Source organism: Epinephelus lanceolatus, chromosome 12, assembly GCF_041903045.1.
Source record: "Epinephelus lanceolatus isolate andai-2023 chromosome 12, ASM4190304v1, whole genome shotgun sequence".
Taxonomy (NCBI): Eukaryota; Metazoa; Chordata; class Actinopteri; order Perciformes; family Serranidae; genus Epinephelus; species Epinephelus lanceolatus.
Genome location: NC_135745.1, coordinates 43,559,002 through 43,572,610, shown reverse-complemented (window position 1 = coordinate 43,572,610; position 13,609 = coordinate 43,559,002). Strand labels below are relative to the sequence as shown.

Here is a 13,609-nt window from a genome sequence, read left to right as displayed (position 1 = left end):
GTCATTGGCCGTCTGCTCAGCGTTGGACGACTCCTGCAGCACCGGCGCCTCCTTCTCCTGCGGCTCCTCGATGGCCTGCTCTGGAATGTCAGTGATGAAGAGGAGGAGGCCGTCCTCACTCACTCGGCACTGGATCAGCCTGCAGAGAGGACACACAGATCAGTGTACTGATGTCCTGTCAGCGTGCTCTGACCTCTGACCTCTGACCTGACTCACGCTCTGTGAAGCTTGTCCAACTTTTTCAGTTACTACAAGTCTTTCAACTCAACTGACATTAACTCTAGCTGAATGCTCAAAGTGTTCCTAAAACAAGTGGCTAATGAAGTCGCAGTAACATTGACGTTACACAGTAGTAGCCTAACTGCTAATCATTAGTTAGCTTGCAAGTGCTTCAGTAACTGTAACTTACGTTGTGTTTCTACTATTTTAAATGAAGTGTTTCATCACATCACATCATTACCTCGGTCTCCTTCACGTTTCTCCTCCTCTTCGCGCGGTTAGGGACCGTGGCGAAATTGGTGCTGCCTACCAGAGAGGCAGAAGGATGCCAGGCAGGCAGCAGAAGAAATTTAAATTAGAAATATTTTTTCATTATTATTTAAAGATGTATGGCTATATCTACTGTTGTTGATCTGTAGTGTATTATTGTCTAATTTTTCGAATAAAATGGGGAAAAAAAAACAAAAAACAACAAAAACACCTCACTCCCTGGCGCCCTCTGGCATGCTGGCGCCTATAGCATTTGCCTAACCTGCCCTATGGGCGGCACGGCCCTGCCGTCACTTATCCCTGCATCACGTGACTCCAATCAGCAGTTTGTGAAATACTCAGACCGGCCCGTCTGGCACCAACAACTATGCCACGTTCAAAGTCACTTCTTATGAGACAGATTTAATTTACTGTCTATCATTTTTCTTTTTTCGGGAATGGTGCCCAAAATTTAATATTTAACTAAAAGTAATTATTAAACATTTTAATAATTATTATTTCTGAAAGCCTTTTGAAAACTTTCAATCAATCAATCAATTTTATTTATAAAGCCCAATATCACAAATCACAATTTGCCTCACAGGGCTTTACAGCATACGACATCCCTCTGTCCTTATGACCCTCACAGCTGATCAGGAAAAACTCCCCAAAAAACCCTTTAACAGGGGAAAAAACAGTAGAAACCTCAGGAAGAGCAACTGAGGAGGGATCCCTCTTCCAGGACGGACAGACGTGCAATAGATGTCGTACAGAACAGATCAGAGAACCCAGAGTTTCCAACAACTCCTTTAAGTTTACTTTAACATGTGAAAAGCTGAAATAAGATTAAAAGTCAAACTGCTGTGAGCTGAGTGTCGTAGTTTTAAGTCCATCTGTTCTTACTGCCTGTTGTAAATGTCAGATAACACACCCTGCCTCTCACCACTCCTTGTGGGATGCAGTAAAGCCTGAAAAGCCTTCCCTCTCCTCCCTCCTCCTGAAACCAGCTCCACCCTGTCAACAGATTTGTTTTCTGATCAGGGAGAATCAAACTATTTGACAGTCACCGTCTCAGAGAGGTGAAATGGCGCAGCAAGGAGCTCAGCTGGACCCCCTAAAGTTCTCTTGTTCCATCTGTCTGGATCTACTGAAGGATCCGGGGACTCTTCCCTGTGGACACAGCTACTGCATCAACTGTATTCAAAGCTTCTGGGATGGAGAGGATGAGAAGAGAATCTACAGCTGCCCTCAGTGTAGGCAGAGGTTCACACCGAGGCCTGTCCTGATGAAAAACACCATGTTAGCAGATTTGGTGGAGGAACTGAAGAAGACTGGACTCCAAGCTGCTCCTGCTGATCACTGCTATGCTGGAGCTGAAGATGTGGCCTGTGATGTCTGCACTGGGAGGAAACTGAAAGCCTTCAAGTCCTGTCTGCAGTGTGTGGCCTCTTACTGTGAGAAACACCTCCAGCCTCATCGTGACTCGGCTCCATTACAGAAACACAAGCTGGTGGAGCCCTCCAAGAAGCTGCAGGAGAACATCTGCTCTCGTCATGATGAGGTGATGAAGATGTTCTGCCGCACTGATCAGCAGTGTATCTGTTATCTCTGCTCTGTGGAGGAACATAAAGGCCACGACACAGTGTCAGCTGCAGCAGAAAGGACTGAGAGGCAGAGAGAGCTGGAGGGGAGTCGACAAAACATCCAGCAGAGAATCCAGGACACAGAGAAAGATGTGAAGCTGCTCCAACAGGAGGTGGAGGCTATCAGTCGCTCTGCTGATAAAGCAGTGGAGCACAGTGAGAAGATCTTCACTGAGCTGATCCGTCTCATGGAGAAAAGACGCTCTGATGTGAAGCAGCAGCTCAGATGGCAGCAGGAAACTCAAGTGAGTCGAGTCAAAGAGCTTCAGGAGAAGCTGGAGCAGGAGATCACTGAGCTGAAGAGGAAAGACGCTGAGCTGAAGCAGCTCTCACACACAGAGGATCACAAGCAGTTTCTACACAACTACCCCTCACTGTCAGCACTCAGTGAAGCCACACACTCATCCAGCATCAACATCCGTCCTCGCCGCTACTTTGAGGACGTGACAGCGGCTGTGTCAGGAGTCAGAGATAAACTACAGGACGCTCTGAGGGACACATGGACAAACGTCTCACTGACAGTGACTGAAGTGGATGTTTTACTGCCACAACCAGAGCCCAAGACCAGAGCTGAGTTCTTCAGATATTCACGTCACATCACACTGGATCCAAACACAGCACACACACTGCTGTTATTATCTGAGGGGAACAGGAAAGTGACAGTAATGAGACACCAACAGTTTTATTCTAAACACCCAGACAGATTCACTGGATGTTGGCAGGTCCTGAGTAGAGAGAGTCTGACTGGACGTTGTTACTGGGAGGTGGAGTGGAGAGGAGGAGTTTATGTAGCAGTCGCATACAAGAATATCAGCAGAGCAGGGGATGAATGTTTATTTGGACACAATGACAAATCTTGGATGTTATATTGTGACAATAACAGTTATAACTTTTATCACAACAAAGTCCAAACTCGTGTCTCAGGTCCTTGGTCCTCCAGAGTAGGAGTGTACCTGGATCACAGTGCAGGTATTCTGTCCTTCTACAGCGTCTCTGAAACCATGACTCTCCTCCACAGAGTCCAGACCACATTCACTCAGCCTCTCTATGCTGGACTTATGGTTCTTAATGATGGAGACACAGCTGAGTTGTGTCAAGTCAAATAGTCAGAAGTCATTTAAGGGTTAAACTCTGTGTTTGGTCTCCATGTTTGTTGCTGACAGCTGATTGTTGTGGCGTTTCTTCACTGCACACAGATCAGCTGTCAGTCAAACATTGTGGGCGGGACTTTGACATCAACTGTTACAACGAGTTCTTGTCTCTGTGGTAAAAACTGCTCATGTAAATATTCTCATAAATAACTTCAGTTGTGACTCAGCGTGCAGAGCCAGAAGAAAACTACAAACATAAGACCCATAAAACATTTGAAATAAACCTGAGCTTTTCTCATTAATACTCCACAATAAATAAATAAATAAATAAATAAATAAATATACATATAACAGGAGCTGCTGGTGACTTAATTAAATGTTAATTAATGTTAATTCAATTAATTTCTGATTTTAATTTATTTTATTGTCTGTGTCTCTGTGTGTTTCCTGTCTGATCTTTATCGGCAGTTTCAGGTTTGACTGTTGAAATGTGGTTTTAACTGATGAAACTGCTGCACTGAGTGCACACACACACACACACACACACACACATAACCTGACAGGACAAATCAGTGATGTCACCAGGAGATAAGTGAGGCACTAATAAACCAAGCTGCCATGACAGTGTGTTTTAATGAGCTGCTGTACGAGCGACTGGTACTCTGTCAAATTCACAGCAGAGCAGGACGCCACAGGAAACTGCTGCTTTCCTTTGACCTCCTGCTCATGAACAAAACAAAAACCCAAACAGCATCCAAAGCTGAATGAATGTTTATTAGGAACAAACAGGAAACATTTCAACATGGAAACCAGGACAGCGGCTGCACAAAAAGCTCAGGATAGAAATCACATGAATTTATAGTTACACCTTCAATTTTATTTACAGGTTTGTGAAGGCCGGTTTCTACAGTGGCTCCTGAGGGACAAAACACACGCAAGCGAGGAGGATACACAGCAGTGTGCTCTGAATTATAGAAGGCAACAAATACTAACAGGTGAACATGAAGAGGAATGAGCTGAACCAAAGTCTGGAAACTTCAGTTTTTAGCTTTTTTTTTTTTTTTTTACTAAAATTAAATATTTGTATTTTTTTAATATATTTGGTGTATCCTATCATTTTATGAATTTTGCATGTCTTCTAATTTTTGTAGCATTTTTTAAACGCTTCATTTTTTAAATTTACATTAATGTTTGTGATTTAATTTTTCCATTATTTCTGAATTTTGGTTTTCAATTTTCTCTTCTCAGTTTTCAGACACTGACAGGAATCTGTTCTGAATTAAACAACATGAGAAATAAAATTAACATGTTCATGTCATTACGTTTGTTTATACTAAAGTGTCACTTTTCTCTTTCTCTGTTTATTTTGGAGCTCATTTTTCAAACTGACAGAATCGAACAATACAATAAAAAAACGCCACTAACACTAAACAAAAAAAAAAAAGAATCGTTTAATTTTTCTGAATGTTTGTGTTTTGCTCTGATGTACGTTTTGTCCTCAGAGGCCACCATAGTTTTCAAAATGTCAAGAAATCTATTTTCCTGTGATGAATGATGAATAACGTTGTTTAAAGAACAGTTTTTCAGATCAGACACACTTCAGGTCCAACCCAGTCACCAGAATAATTGTTGGCATCGTACATTTCTGCAGATCACAGATACGTTACATTTGTAAATTATGATTATTATTTTGGCTTTAAACACCTGATCTCAGTGGTGCCATCGCCGCCGGAAACACAGCGATGTCACTGTGGAAAATAATCACTTAACGTAGCAGGAAGAACTCTGATGTTGTGTTCACACCAGACACGATGCAAATGTTTGCTTTGCGTTACTGCTGCGAGTTTGGACGCTAGAATATTTTGTGTTGACTCATTTCATACTCGTGAATAACTCTTCTTCTGCCAGTACGCCCTCAGCATCATACGTCCCCAGAAGATCTCAATGCTGATTGGCTATTGCGACGTGAATTGGTTGCTGAAGTTCAGATTTTTCAGCTCTCATAATAAGTGTATGTACGCTGCTCGCTTCATTCGCACCGCTTAATTCACATATTTTGTGCCATTCGCGTTGCGTCGTGTAATCACGTCTTTACATGGACTTCACGTGTGATCCACTCACGTGAATTGTTTTATTTGCACCCAGTGTGAACACAACATAACAGGTGGCTACACAACACCAACAACTGGAGCACAACAGAGGCGCTGGAGACTCAGCGATGACTCGTTAAAAAACAACTGGTCTAGTTGTTTGATGGTGTTGAACATGGTCTGCAGCTGAGCAGGTGACTCTCGCCACCCGCCGTCCCCTCCACCTCACGATGACAAAGTCAGCTCACACACTGCATCACTTCAGAAACACTGATATGACATGTGTGAAACAAAAGTACCAGTTTGCAGAAACATACAATGCCAACATTTTGTTTTGATGCCCGGGCTGTCGAGAAGCTTCGTCTATTTTTCAGACGTGATGGTCGATGACTCGTCTGTGTTAGAAGAGCACTGCTCTGATGGTGAGGATGGTGTTGAAGGCCAGAGTTTTGGTGAACACCACTCTCACTGCGTGCATCACCAGCAGGAAGTAGTTCAGTTTGGCTCTCTCTGTGCTGGAGCCCGTCTGAATCAGCGTCTGTGACTCATGTTCAGGTGCATTTGTAGGCTCACCTGGATGAATGTCAGCACACGGCTCAACTGGTGGGAACAGAAAACACGTCAGTCAGAGACACAAAGGAAACGGCAACTCACACAAACATCCGTACGTACAGTAATTAATAATTATTCTACACTCTGAGATTCACGGAGTCATTTCTTCAATAACCTGGGCGAAGGCAAAGGATCAGTTTGTCTTATGTCACAAATATCAACTCAGACAACGTGTCAGCCAAACTTCAGATTAAATTATACAAAACATGTGAGTTTATCACTCGTTAAATAATTTCACACGTTCATTGTTTCTCAACATTTCACACCTGACGCTTCACATTTAGTCAGAAACATTTTCAGTGTGATTTCTTCATATGTCGACGTCAGCAGTTCATCATGTGACATGAATCTCTCACATTTACAACGTCCTGATTATCAGATCCTTGAGCTGGTTCATGGCGTACACTGATGAGTTCAAAAACACTTTGAGTCGCTGTTCAAACAGTTAAAATGAACAAAGTGATGAATTAAATCAGAACATGTCTGATGACACCAAAACAACAAAGACTTTAAGGCTGTTTTCACATTTGGTCCTTTTCAGATGAACCAAACTCAGTCTTCTTAAAGTGCACCAAAAAGTGGACCAACTGAAAAGTGACTTGTTCGTTTTGTGTTCACATCGTCAGTTCATTTGAAAGAGGCCTCAGTCCTCTCTGAGTCCACACTGTATATAATATATAGTGTTTTCACTGTGACGTGGCGCTGCAGTGAGGTCATGGAGCTCCTCACTCTCAGATGAGCTTATAATTGGAGGAGACCTCAGTGTGTCTGTGCTGCAGACTGTTGCTGTTTGATGTGTTCTTCGTTCCACATCTGGAGTCGTGCAGCATCCTCTGTGGACCAAACTGCTCCTCGTCCTGCGTCCTTGCAGGTGTTACAGGCCCACGTGGTGTCGTCTGTATTTCCAAGCGTCCCAGGTCACATCATGTGATCCAGAGGGCTGAATACAACGGCACAGAGCAACGTGAACCTGGAGCGCACTGCAGTTCACTTAACCTGTGAACACTCTTTGTGTTTTCAGCCCTCTAAACAGACTCAGAGCGGTGACTCAGCATTTGTTGGGCACAGCTAAACACTCCAAGAGAACTAAAGAGGAGGTCTTGAGAAGAGAACTGAGGTCTGAGTTTGGTTCGCTTCAAGTCCACAGTGCAGTTCACTGAACCTGTGACCTGTGGACACAAAGCGCTCCAGCTGCAGCACAGACACACTGAGGTCTCCTCCAATTATAAGCTCATCTGAGAGTGAGGAGCTCCATGACCTCACTGCAGCGCCACGTCACAGTGAAAACACTATATATTATATACAGTGTGGACTCAGAGAGGACTGAGGCCTCTTTCTGCTGGTTCACCTTTTGGTGCACTTTGAGAGGACTGAGTTCAGTTTGTGTAAAAAGGACTCTGTGTGAAAACACTCCCAGTTCAGTTAAAAACTCTAAAGTCTAGTTATGTTTGTGATATTTTACTCTCAACATTATTTTCCATCAGAAAAATCTTCTTACTGATTTCTTTCTTGCCCAGCGTGCCGTGCAGCTCGCAGGAGTGCAGCGTCTGGTTGGTGAACGCAGCGTAGTAGTACGTTTTCTGAGTTGTGGACAGAACGGCCTCGCTGGTCATCACGTTGTACAAACCCTCCGTCGCATTCAGAACCAGTGTACCAACCTGCGGACGGAAATCAGTCGCCAGACAAACCTCCGGACCCCGCGTGTAGTTCTCCTGGCCCTCGGGCTGCAGAGGACTCAGGACGAACATGGCCGGTGCCACCGCAGCATTATCTGCACAGGGACAGAGAGCGTGATGCAGCAGATCCACACGGCTCGTTGGAACAGAATAATTAATAAACAGATTATATTCATGCACAATATGTTGGAAACATTCATCCAGAAATGATTTGTTTTTTTAAATATTCTCAAAACATTACGCTCAGAATATTTCTCTGAAACATTTTACAGGAACAAAATTATGAACATTTTTATGTCAATTCAATGATTTATTGTCCCATAAAGTCAAACTAATTATCTTTTATTGTTGCTCAGTGCGAGCTTACTGCATCACTGCCAATATTGTGTTTATACCTTTGATTTCTGTTTGTCAAAATTATAATGGAAAGTTTTTCTCAATATATATTTTTATTCATTTTACTGCAGCTTCTGTTCCACCTCACAGCATTTTATATTTCAGGTTTTTTTCACTTTAATGTCTGTGAAAGTTTTAATATATTTTATGTGTAAAAGATCTTTAAGTTGCATTTCTTGTACAACACTGTTGTTACTCTTATATTAATACTCATCCATATTATCATCAGTCTGCATTTATATTTCTTACTGTCAGAGTGATGAAACAAGAAATTAAAGCATCTCAAAGAGTTCGTCCTTTTTTTTTTTCTTTAATAAAACCACGTACTTAAAAATATTAAATATTATTTCTTCTTTTTTATTTTAATGCCTTTTAACTCTCCACCTGTGATAGTTTGAAGATTTATTTTTCTGGTTTATGTGAAGCAGCTTTTACAACATTTTAACGTCCATATTATTCAATATTAATATTTATTATTAGTCTGAATTTTTATTTCTCCAAAGACAAACAGCACGATACCATGATACTGTAACATTTCTGAGACTTTAACATTTAACACCTGCCAGATTTTATTTAAAATCCTAAAAACATTTCAGACACTTTGAGACAGATCTGGCTTCAATAAATCACTCTGCATTTAATTGTGTTGTTTTCATTTTACTGCCTTTGAACTGTCCCCACTAACAGCTGTACGCGTTTAACTTTCGTAAACGATTATTCTGAAACAGTCAAACATATAAATAACAAATGTCAGAATGAAATATCAAGAGACAACAACAAGGCTGCTAAAACAGAGTTTAAGACCTGAGGGACTGAAGGGATTATAAACCACTTAAGTCCATAAATAAAAATAAAATCAATCAATACAATAAAACAATAATAATAATAATAACAATGATAATAATAATAATAATAATAATAATAATATCAGGACTTTATCAGGATTTTAAGAGACGTTAGAGGACGACGCCGGCTCCTGTTCTAGCTTCAGTAAATCACTCTATGTTTAATTAAATTATTATTTTTAAGGTTTTACTTTAATGCCTTTTAACTCTGCCCTGCTAATAGTTTTAATGTTTGTTTTCATTTTAATAAAAGCACTCAGATGGATTAAATTCTCACTGTTATGATAATCAGTCAAGCAACATAAAAACAACAAGAATCAGTTTCTGATATCAAGAAACAACAACAAGCCTGTTGAAACAAAATCTAAGACCTGACAGATGATATTTAACTGTACGGATTCAAATCCACTTCAGTCCATACATTTTAAAAAACAACAACATATAATTACATTTTTAGGATTTTGAAACACTTCAGAGGCGCGGCTCCTGATCTGCCTTCAATAAATCACTTTAATAATTAGTTTTATAATGTTGAAGTTTCAGGTTTTAAATCTAATAACTGTTGAGTCTCCTCGCGAAGAGTTTATAGATATTTAATCTTCCTGATAAAGACCTGATAAATTTGATCGATTTGATCGTAGGTTTTAAAACCATTTAGGTCTGTAAATTAGAAGAAAGACTTTTCAGGATTGTAAGAGACATTAGAGGACGGCTGTGGCTCCTGATCTACCTTCAATAAATCACTTTAATAATTAGTTTTATAATGTTGAAGTTTCAGGTTTTAAATCTAATAACTGTTGACTCTCCTCGCGAAGAGTTTATAGATATTTAATCGTCATAAAAAGCACTCTGAGCTTAAATTCTCACTAAATAATAACTTAAATTTCAAGAAACAACAAGGCTGTTGAACAGAATTTAAGACCCGATAAATTAGATTTGATCGTAGGTTTTAAAACCGTTTAGGTCTGTAAATTAGAAGAAAGACTTTTCAGGATTGTAAGAGACATTAGAGGACGGCTGTGGCTCCTGTTCTACCTTCAGTAAATCACTTTTGCTTTTCTCTTTAATGCTTTTTAACTCTTCATCTGAAATTGTTTCTAATAGTTTTATTTTATATGAAGCTATTTGAGCTGCCTCTCTCTTACAACTAATTAACTGTTTCATGATTCATCACCACTATTATTATTTCTGATTCCTCGCAGTATCACAACACATCAACACACTGAGTTTCAGGCCGAGAATGTTGCAGCGTTTTCAACTGTTTCAGGCTTTGAACTGACAGAAAACATCATGAAGACATTTTGAGACTTTTCCAGGACGTCTGGTTGCAGACCCTCCGTCTCCTCCTGAATCTGGTCTTGTTTAATTCTGCATTTAGAGTTTCTGAGTTACAGTGTCAGAGGACGTCTGCAGCTCTGTTTCACAGCAGCTCGTCGTCTCATCACAACTCAACTGAGCCGTCAAGTTTAAGCTTCAAAACATAAAAACTCGCCTCCAGAACTGAACAGAAGCCGTAAATGGAACTAAAAGTAACCATGGTGACAGGTACAAAGAGTGTTTTCTTACCTTTATGAGTGACTTTGAGACTGATGGGATTCCCGAATGTAAAGGTATCACAGTGTTACAGCCTCGTACAAAAACCTCAGAGCTGTCAATCATCCTCACAGAAGCTCAAAAATATTAAAATCCACCTCACGTCGACACAAATGGATCTGTGACACACAGAGGACCAAACACACAGAGTCAGAGTCGTGTGTTTATCTGCTAAATGTAGAAATATCCCACATTTGAGCAGCTCACGCAGCAGCACAGCAACGACACCACGTTCACTAAAATGAAGAAACGTGAATGTTTTCATGTAGAAAAGAATCAGCTGAGGACTCACCTGAAACACAGACAGTGTCTGAGTGTTAATGTGCAGATTCTGGATGTTTCTGACTGTGATCAGACAGTTTGGAGCAGACTGGAGGTTTTTGTACAGCTCTGTGTGGATGTTCAGTCAGTGTGGATATCCACCCCACTCCACCCCAACACCGTGAAAAAACCTCGTACAAAAACCTCTCACAGCTGCAGGAGGAAGCGGCACAGTGTCACGGCAGAAACTACCCTGCTCAGGTTTCACACAAACACATAAATCAATCCAAACATCCAGTGCACTTTTATTTTACATTTACATTTTACATTTTCTCTGGGATCAAGGTGCAACATATTAAATGTAACGTAGAAGAACAGCATCAGTCTCTGAGAAGATGTATCAGTGCAATAAAAACAATACTTCAAACTTAACAAAGTCATTTTCATATAATATCAAAACATTAAGTTTATGACCACCTGTCTCTGAAGCAAAGATTCACGACTACATGATGTTGAGTTTAGACACAAAGCAAACAGTGCCTAAATCACTACAGTTCCTCACTTACATTAAAGCACTTATTTTTTGTTTTACAACTTTTCTGGAATTTCATGTTTGATGTATGTTTAAATATGCAAATGAGGCGTTATCTCATTAAATTTGCGTAAATTTCCAGAACAGAAATCTGAACTAAAATAAATCTAAATTTATACTTTGGACACACACATTAAACACACATTAAATGTTTAATGTGTGTTTAGTATATGTTTAATGTGTGGTTGTTTAATGTGTGTTTAGTGTGTTTTTAATGTGTATTTAATGTGTGTTTAGTGTGTGTTTAATGTGTGTTTAATGTGTTTTTAGTGTGTGTGTGTTTAATGTGCGTTTAGTGTGTGTTTAGTGTGTATTTAATGTGTGTTTAATGTGAGTTTAGTGTGTGTTTAATGTGTGTTTAGTGTGTTTAATGTGTGTTTAGTGTGTGTTTAATGTATGTTTAATGTGTGTTTAATGTGTGTTTAATGTTTACTGTGTGTTTAATGTGTGTTTAGTGTGTGTTTAGTGTGTTTAATGTGTGTTTAGTGTCTGTTTAATGTGTGTTTAATGTGTGTTTAGTGTGTGTTTAATGTGTGTTTAATGTGTGTTTAATGTTTACTGTGTGTTTAATGTGTGTTTAATGTGTGTTTGTTTACTGTGTTTAGTGTGTGTTTAATGTATGTTTAATGTGTGTTTAGTGTGTGTTTAGTGTGTGTTTAATGTGTGTTAAGTGTGTGTTTAGTGTGTTTAATGTGTGTTTAGTGTGTTTAATGTGTGTTTAATGTGTGTTTAATGTGTGTTTAGTGTGTGTTTAATGTGTCTTTAATGTGTGTTTAATGTATGTTTAGTGTCTGTTTAATATGTGTTTAATGTGTGTTTAGTATGTGTTTAATGTGTCTTTAATGTGTGTTTAATGTATGTTTAGTGTGTGTTTAATGTGTGTTTAGTGTGTGTTTAGTGTGTGTTTAATGTGTGTTAAGTGTGTGTTTAGTGTGTTTAATGTGTGTTTAGTGTGTTTAATGTGTGTTTAATGTGTGTTTAATGTGTGTTTAGTGTGTGTTTAATGTGTCTTTAATGTGTGTTTAATGTATGTTTAGTGTCTGTTTAATGTGTGTTTAATGTGTGTTTAGTGTGTTTACTGTGTTTAATGTGTTTAATGTGTGTTAAGTATGTGTTTAATGTGTGTTTAATTTGTGTTTGTTTAGTGTGTGTTTAGTGTGTTTAATGTGTTTACTGTGTTTAGTGTGTTTAATGTGTGTTTAGTATATGTTTAATGTGTGGTTGTTTAATGTGTGTTTAGTGTGTGTTTAATGTGTGTTTAGTATCTGTTTAATGTGTGTTTAATGTGTGTTTAGTGTGTTTACTGTGTTTAATGTGTTTAATGTGTGTTAAGTATGTGTTTAATGTGTGTTTAATTTGTGTTTGTTTAGTGTGTGTTTAGTGTGTTTAATGTGTGTTTAGTATATGTTTAATGTGTGGTTGTTTAATGTGTGTTTAGTGTGTGTTTAATGTGTGTTAAGTGTGTGTTTTATGTGTATTTAATGTGTTTTTAGTGTGTGTATGTTTAATGTGTGTTTAATGTGTTTTTAGTGTGTTTGTTTAATGTGCGTTTAGTGTGTGTTTAGTGTGTATTTAATGTGTGTTTAATGTGAGCTTAGTGTGTGTTTAATGTGTTTACTGTGTTTAGTGTGTTTAATGTGTGTTTAATGTGTGTTGAGTCTGTGGTTAGTGTGTTTATTGTGTGTTTAATGTGTATTTATTGTGTGTTTAGTGTGTGTTTAATGTGTTTACTGTGTTTAGTGTGTGTTTAATGTGTGTTTACTGTGTTTAATGTGTGTTTGTTTAATGTGTGTTTAGTGTGTGTTTAATGTGTGTTTAATGTGTGTTTAATGTGCGTTTAGTGTGTGTTGAGTGTGTATTTAATGTGTGTTTAACGTGTGTACTGTGTTTAGTGTGTGTTTAATGTGTTTACTGTGTTTAGTGAGTGTTTAATGTGTGTTTAATGTGTTTAATGTGTGTTTAGTGTGTGTTTAGTGTGTGTTTAATGTGTGTTTAGTGTGTTTAATGTGTGTTTAATGTGTATTTAATGTTTGTTTAGTGTGTGTTTAATGTGTGTTTAGTGTGTGTTTAATGTGTGTTTAGTATGTGTTTAATGTGTGTTTAATGTGTGTTTGGTGTGAGTTTAATGTGTGTTTAGTGTGTGTTTAATGTGTTTAATGTATGTTTAGTGTGTGTTTAATTTGTTTAGTGTGTGTTTAATGTGTGTTCAGTGTGTGTTTAATGTGTGATTAGTGTGTGTTTAATCTGTGTATAATGTGTTTAATCTATGTTTAATGTGTGTTTAGTGTGTGTTTAATGTGTGTTTGTTTAGTGTGTGTTTAATGTGTTTACTGTGTTTAGTG

At 38.7% G+C, this 13,609-nt stretch overlaps 2 protein-coding genes across 3 annotated transcripts; one reads left to right on the top strand and one right to left on the bottom strand.

Moving 5' to 3' along the window:
- The first annotated feature begins 1,540 nt into the window (after nucleotides 1-1,540).
- On the top strand, nucleotides 1,541-3,708 carry LOC117272210 (tripartite motif-containing protein 16-like). Its single transcript, XM_033651004.2, has one exon. The coding sequence runs from the start codon at nucleotides 1,553-1,555 to the stop codon at nucleotides 3,215-3,217; it is 1,665 nt and encodes a 554-aa protein (XP_033506895.2). The 5' UTR covers nucleotides 1,541-1,552; the 3' UTR covers nucleotides 3,218-3,708.
- A 249-nt stretch (nucleotides 3,709-3,957) lies between these two features.
- On the bottom strand, nucleotides 3,958-10,859 carry trdc (T-cell receptor delta constant). 2 transcript variants are annotated; one of them, XM_078172816.1, is made up of 5 exons: nucleotides 10,707-10,859; nucleotides 10,388-10,533; nucleotides 7,403-7,675; nucleotides 5,866-5,892; nucleotides 3,958-5,802 (listed from the first exon to the last, which is right to left on the bottom strand). In XM_078172816.1, exons 3-5 carry the CDS (start codon nucleotides 7,650-7,652, stop codon nucleotides 5,693-5,695), a joined length of 387 nt encoding a protein of 128 aa, XP_078028942.1. In that variant the 5' UTR covers nucleotides 7,653-7,675; nucleotides 10,388-10,533; nucleotides 10,707-10,859; the 3' UTR covers nucleotides 3,958-5,692. The 2 variants fall into 2 exon arrangements, with proteins under 2 accessions (XP_078028942.1, XP_078028941.1); XM_078172815.1 differs by having other exon boundaries at nucleotides 3,958-5,892.
- Nucleotides 10,860-13,609: the final 2,750 nt, after the last annotated feature.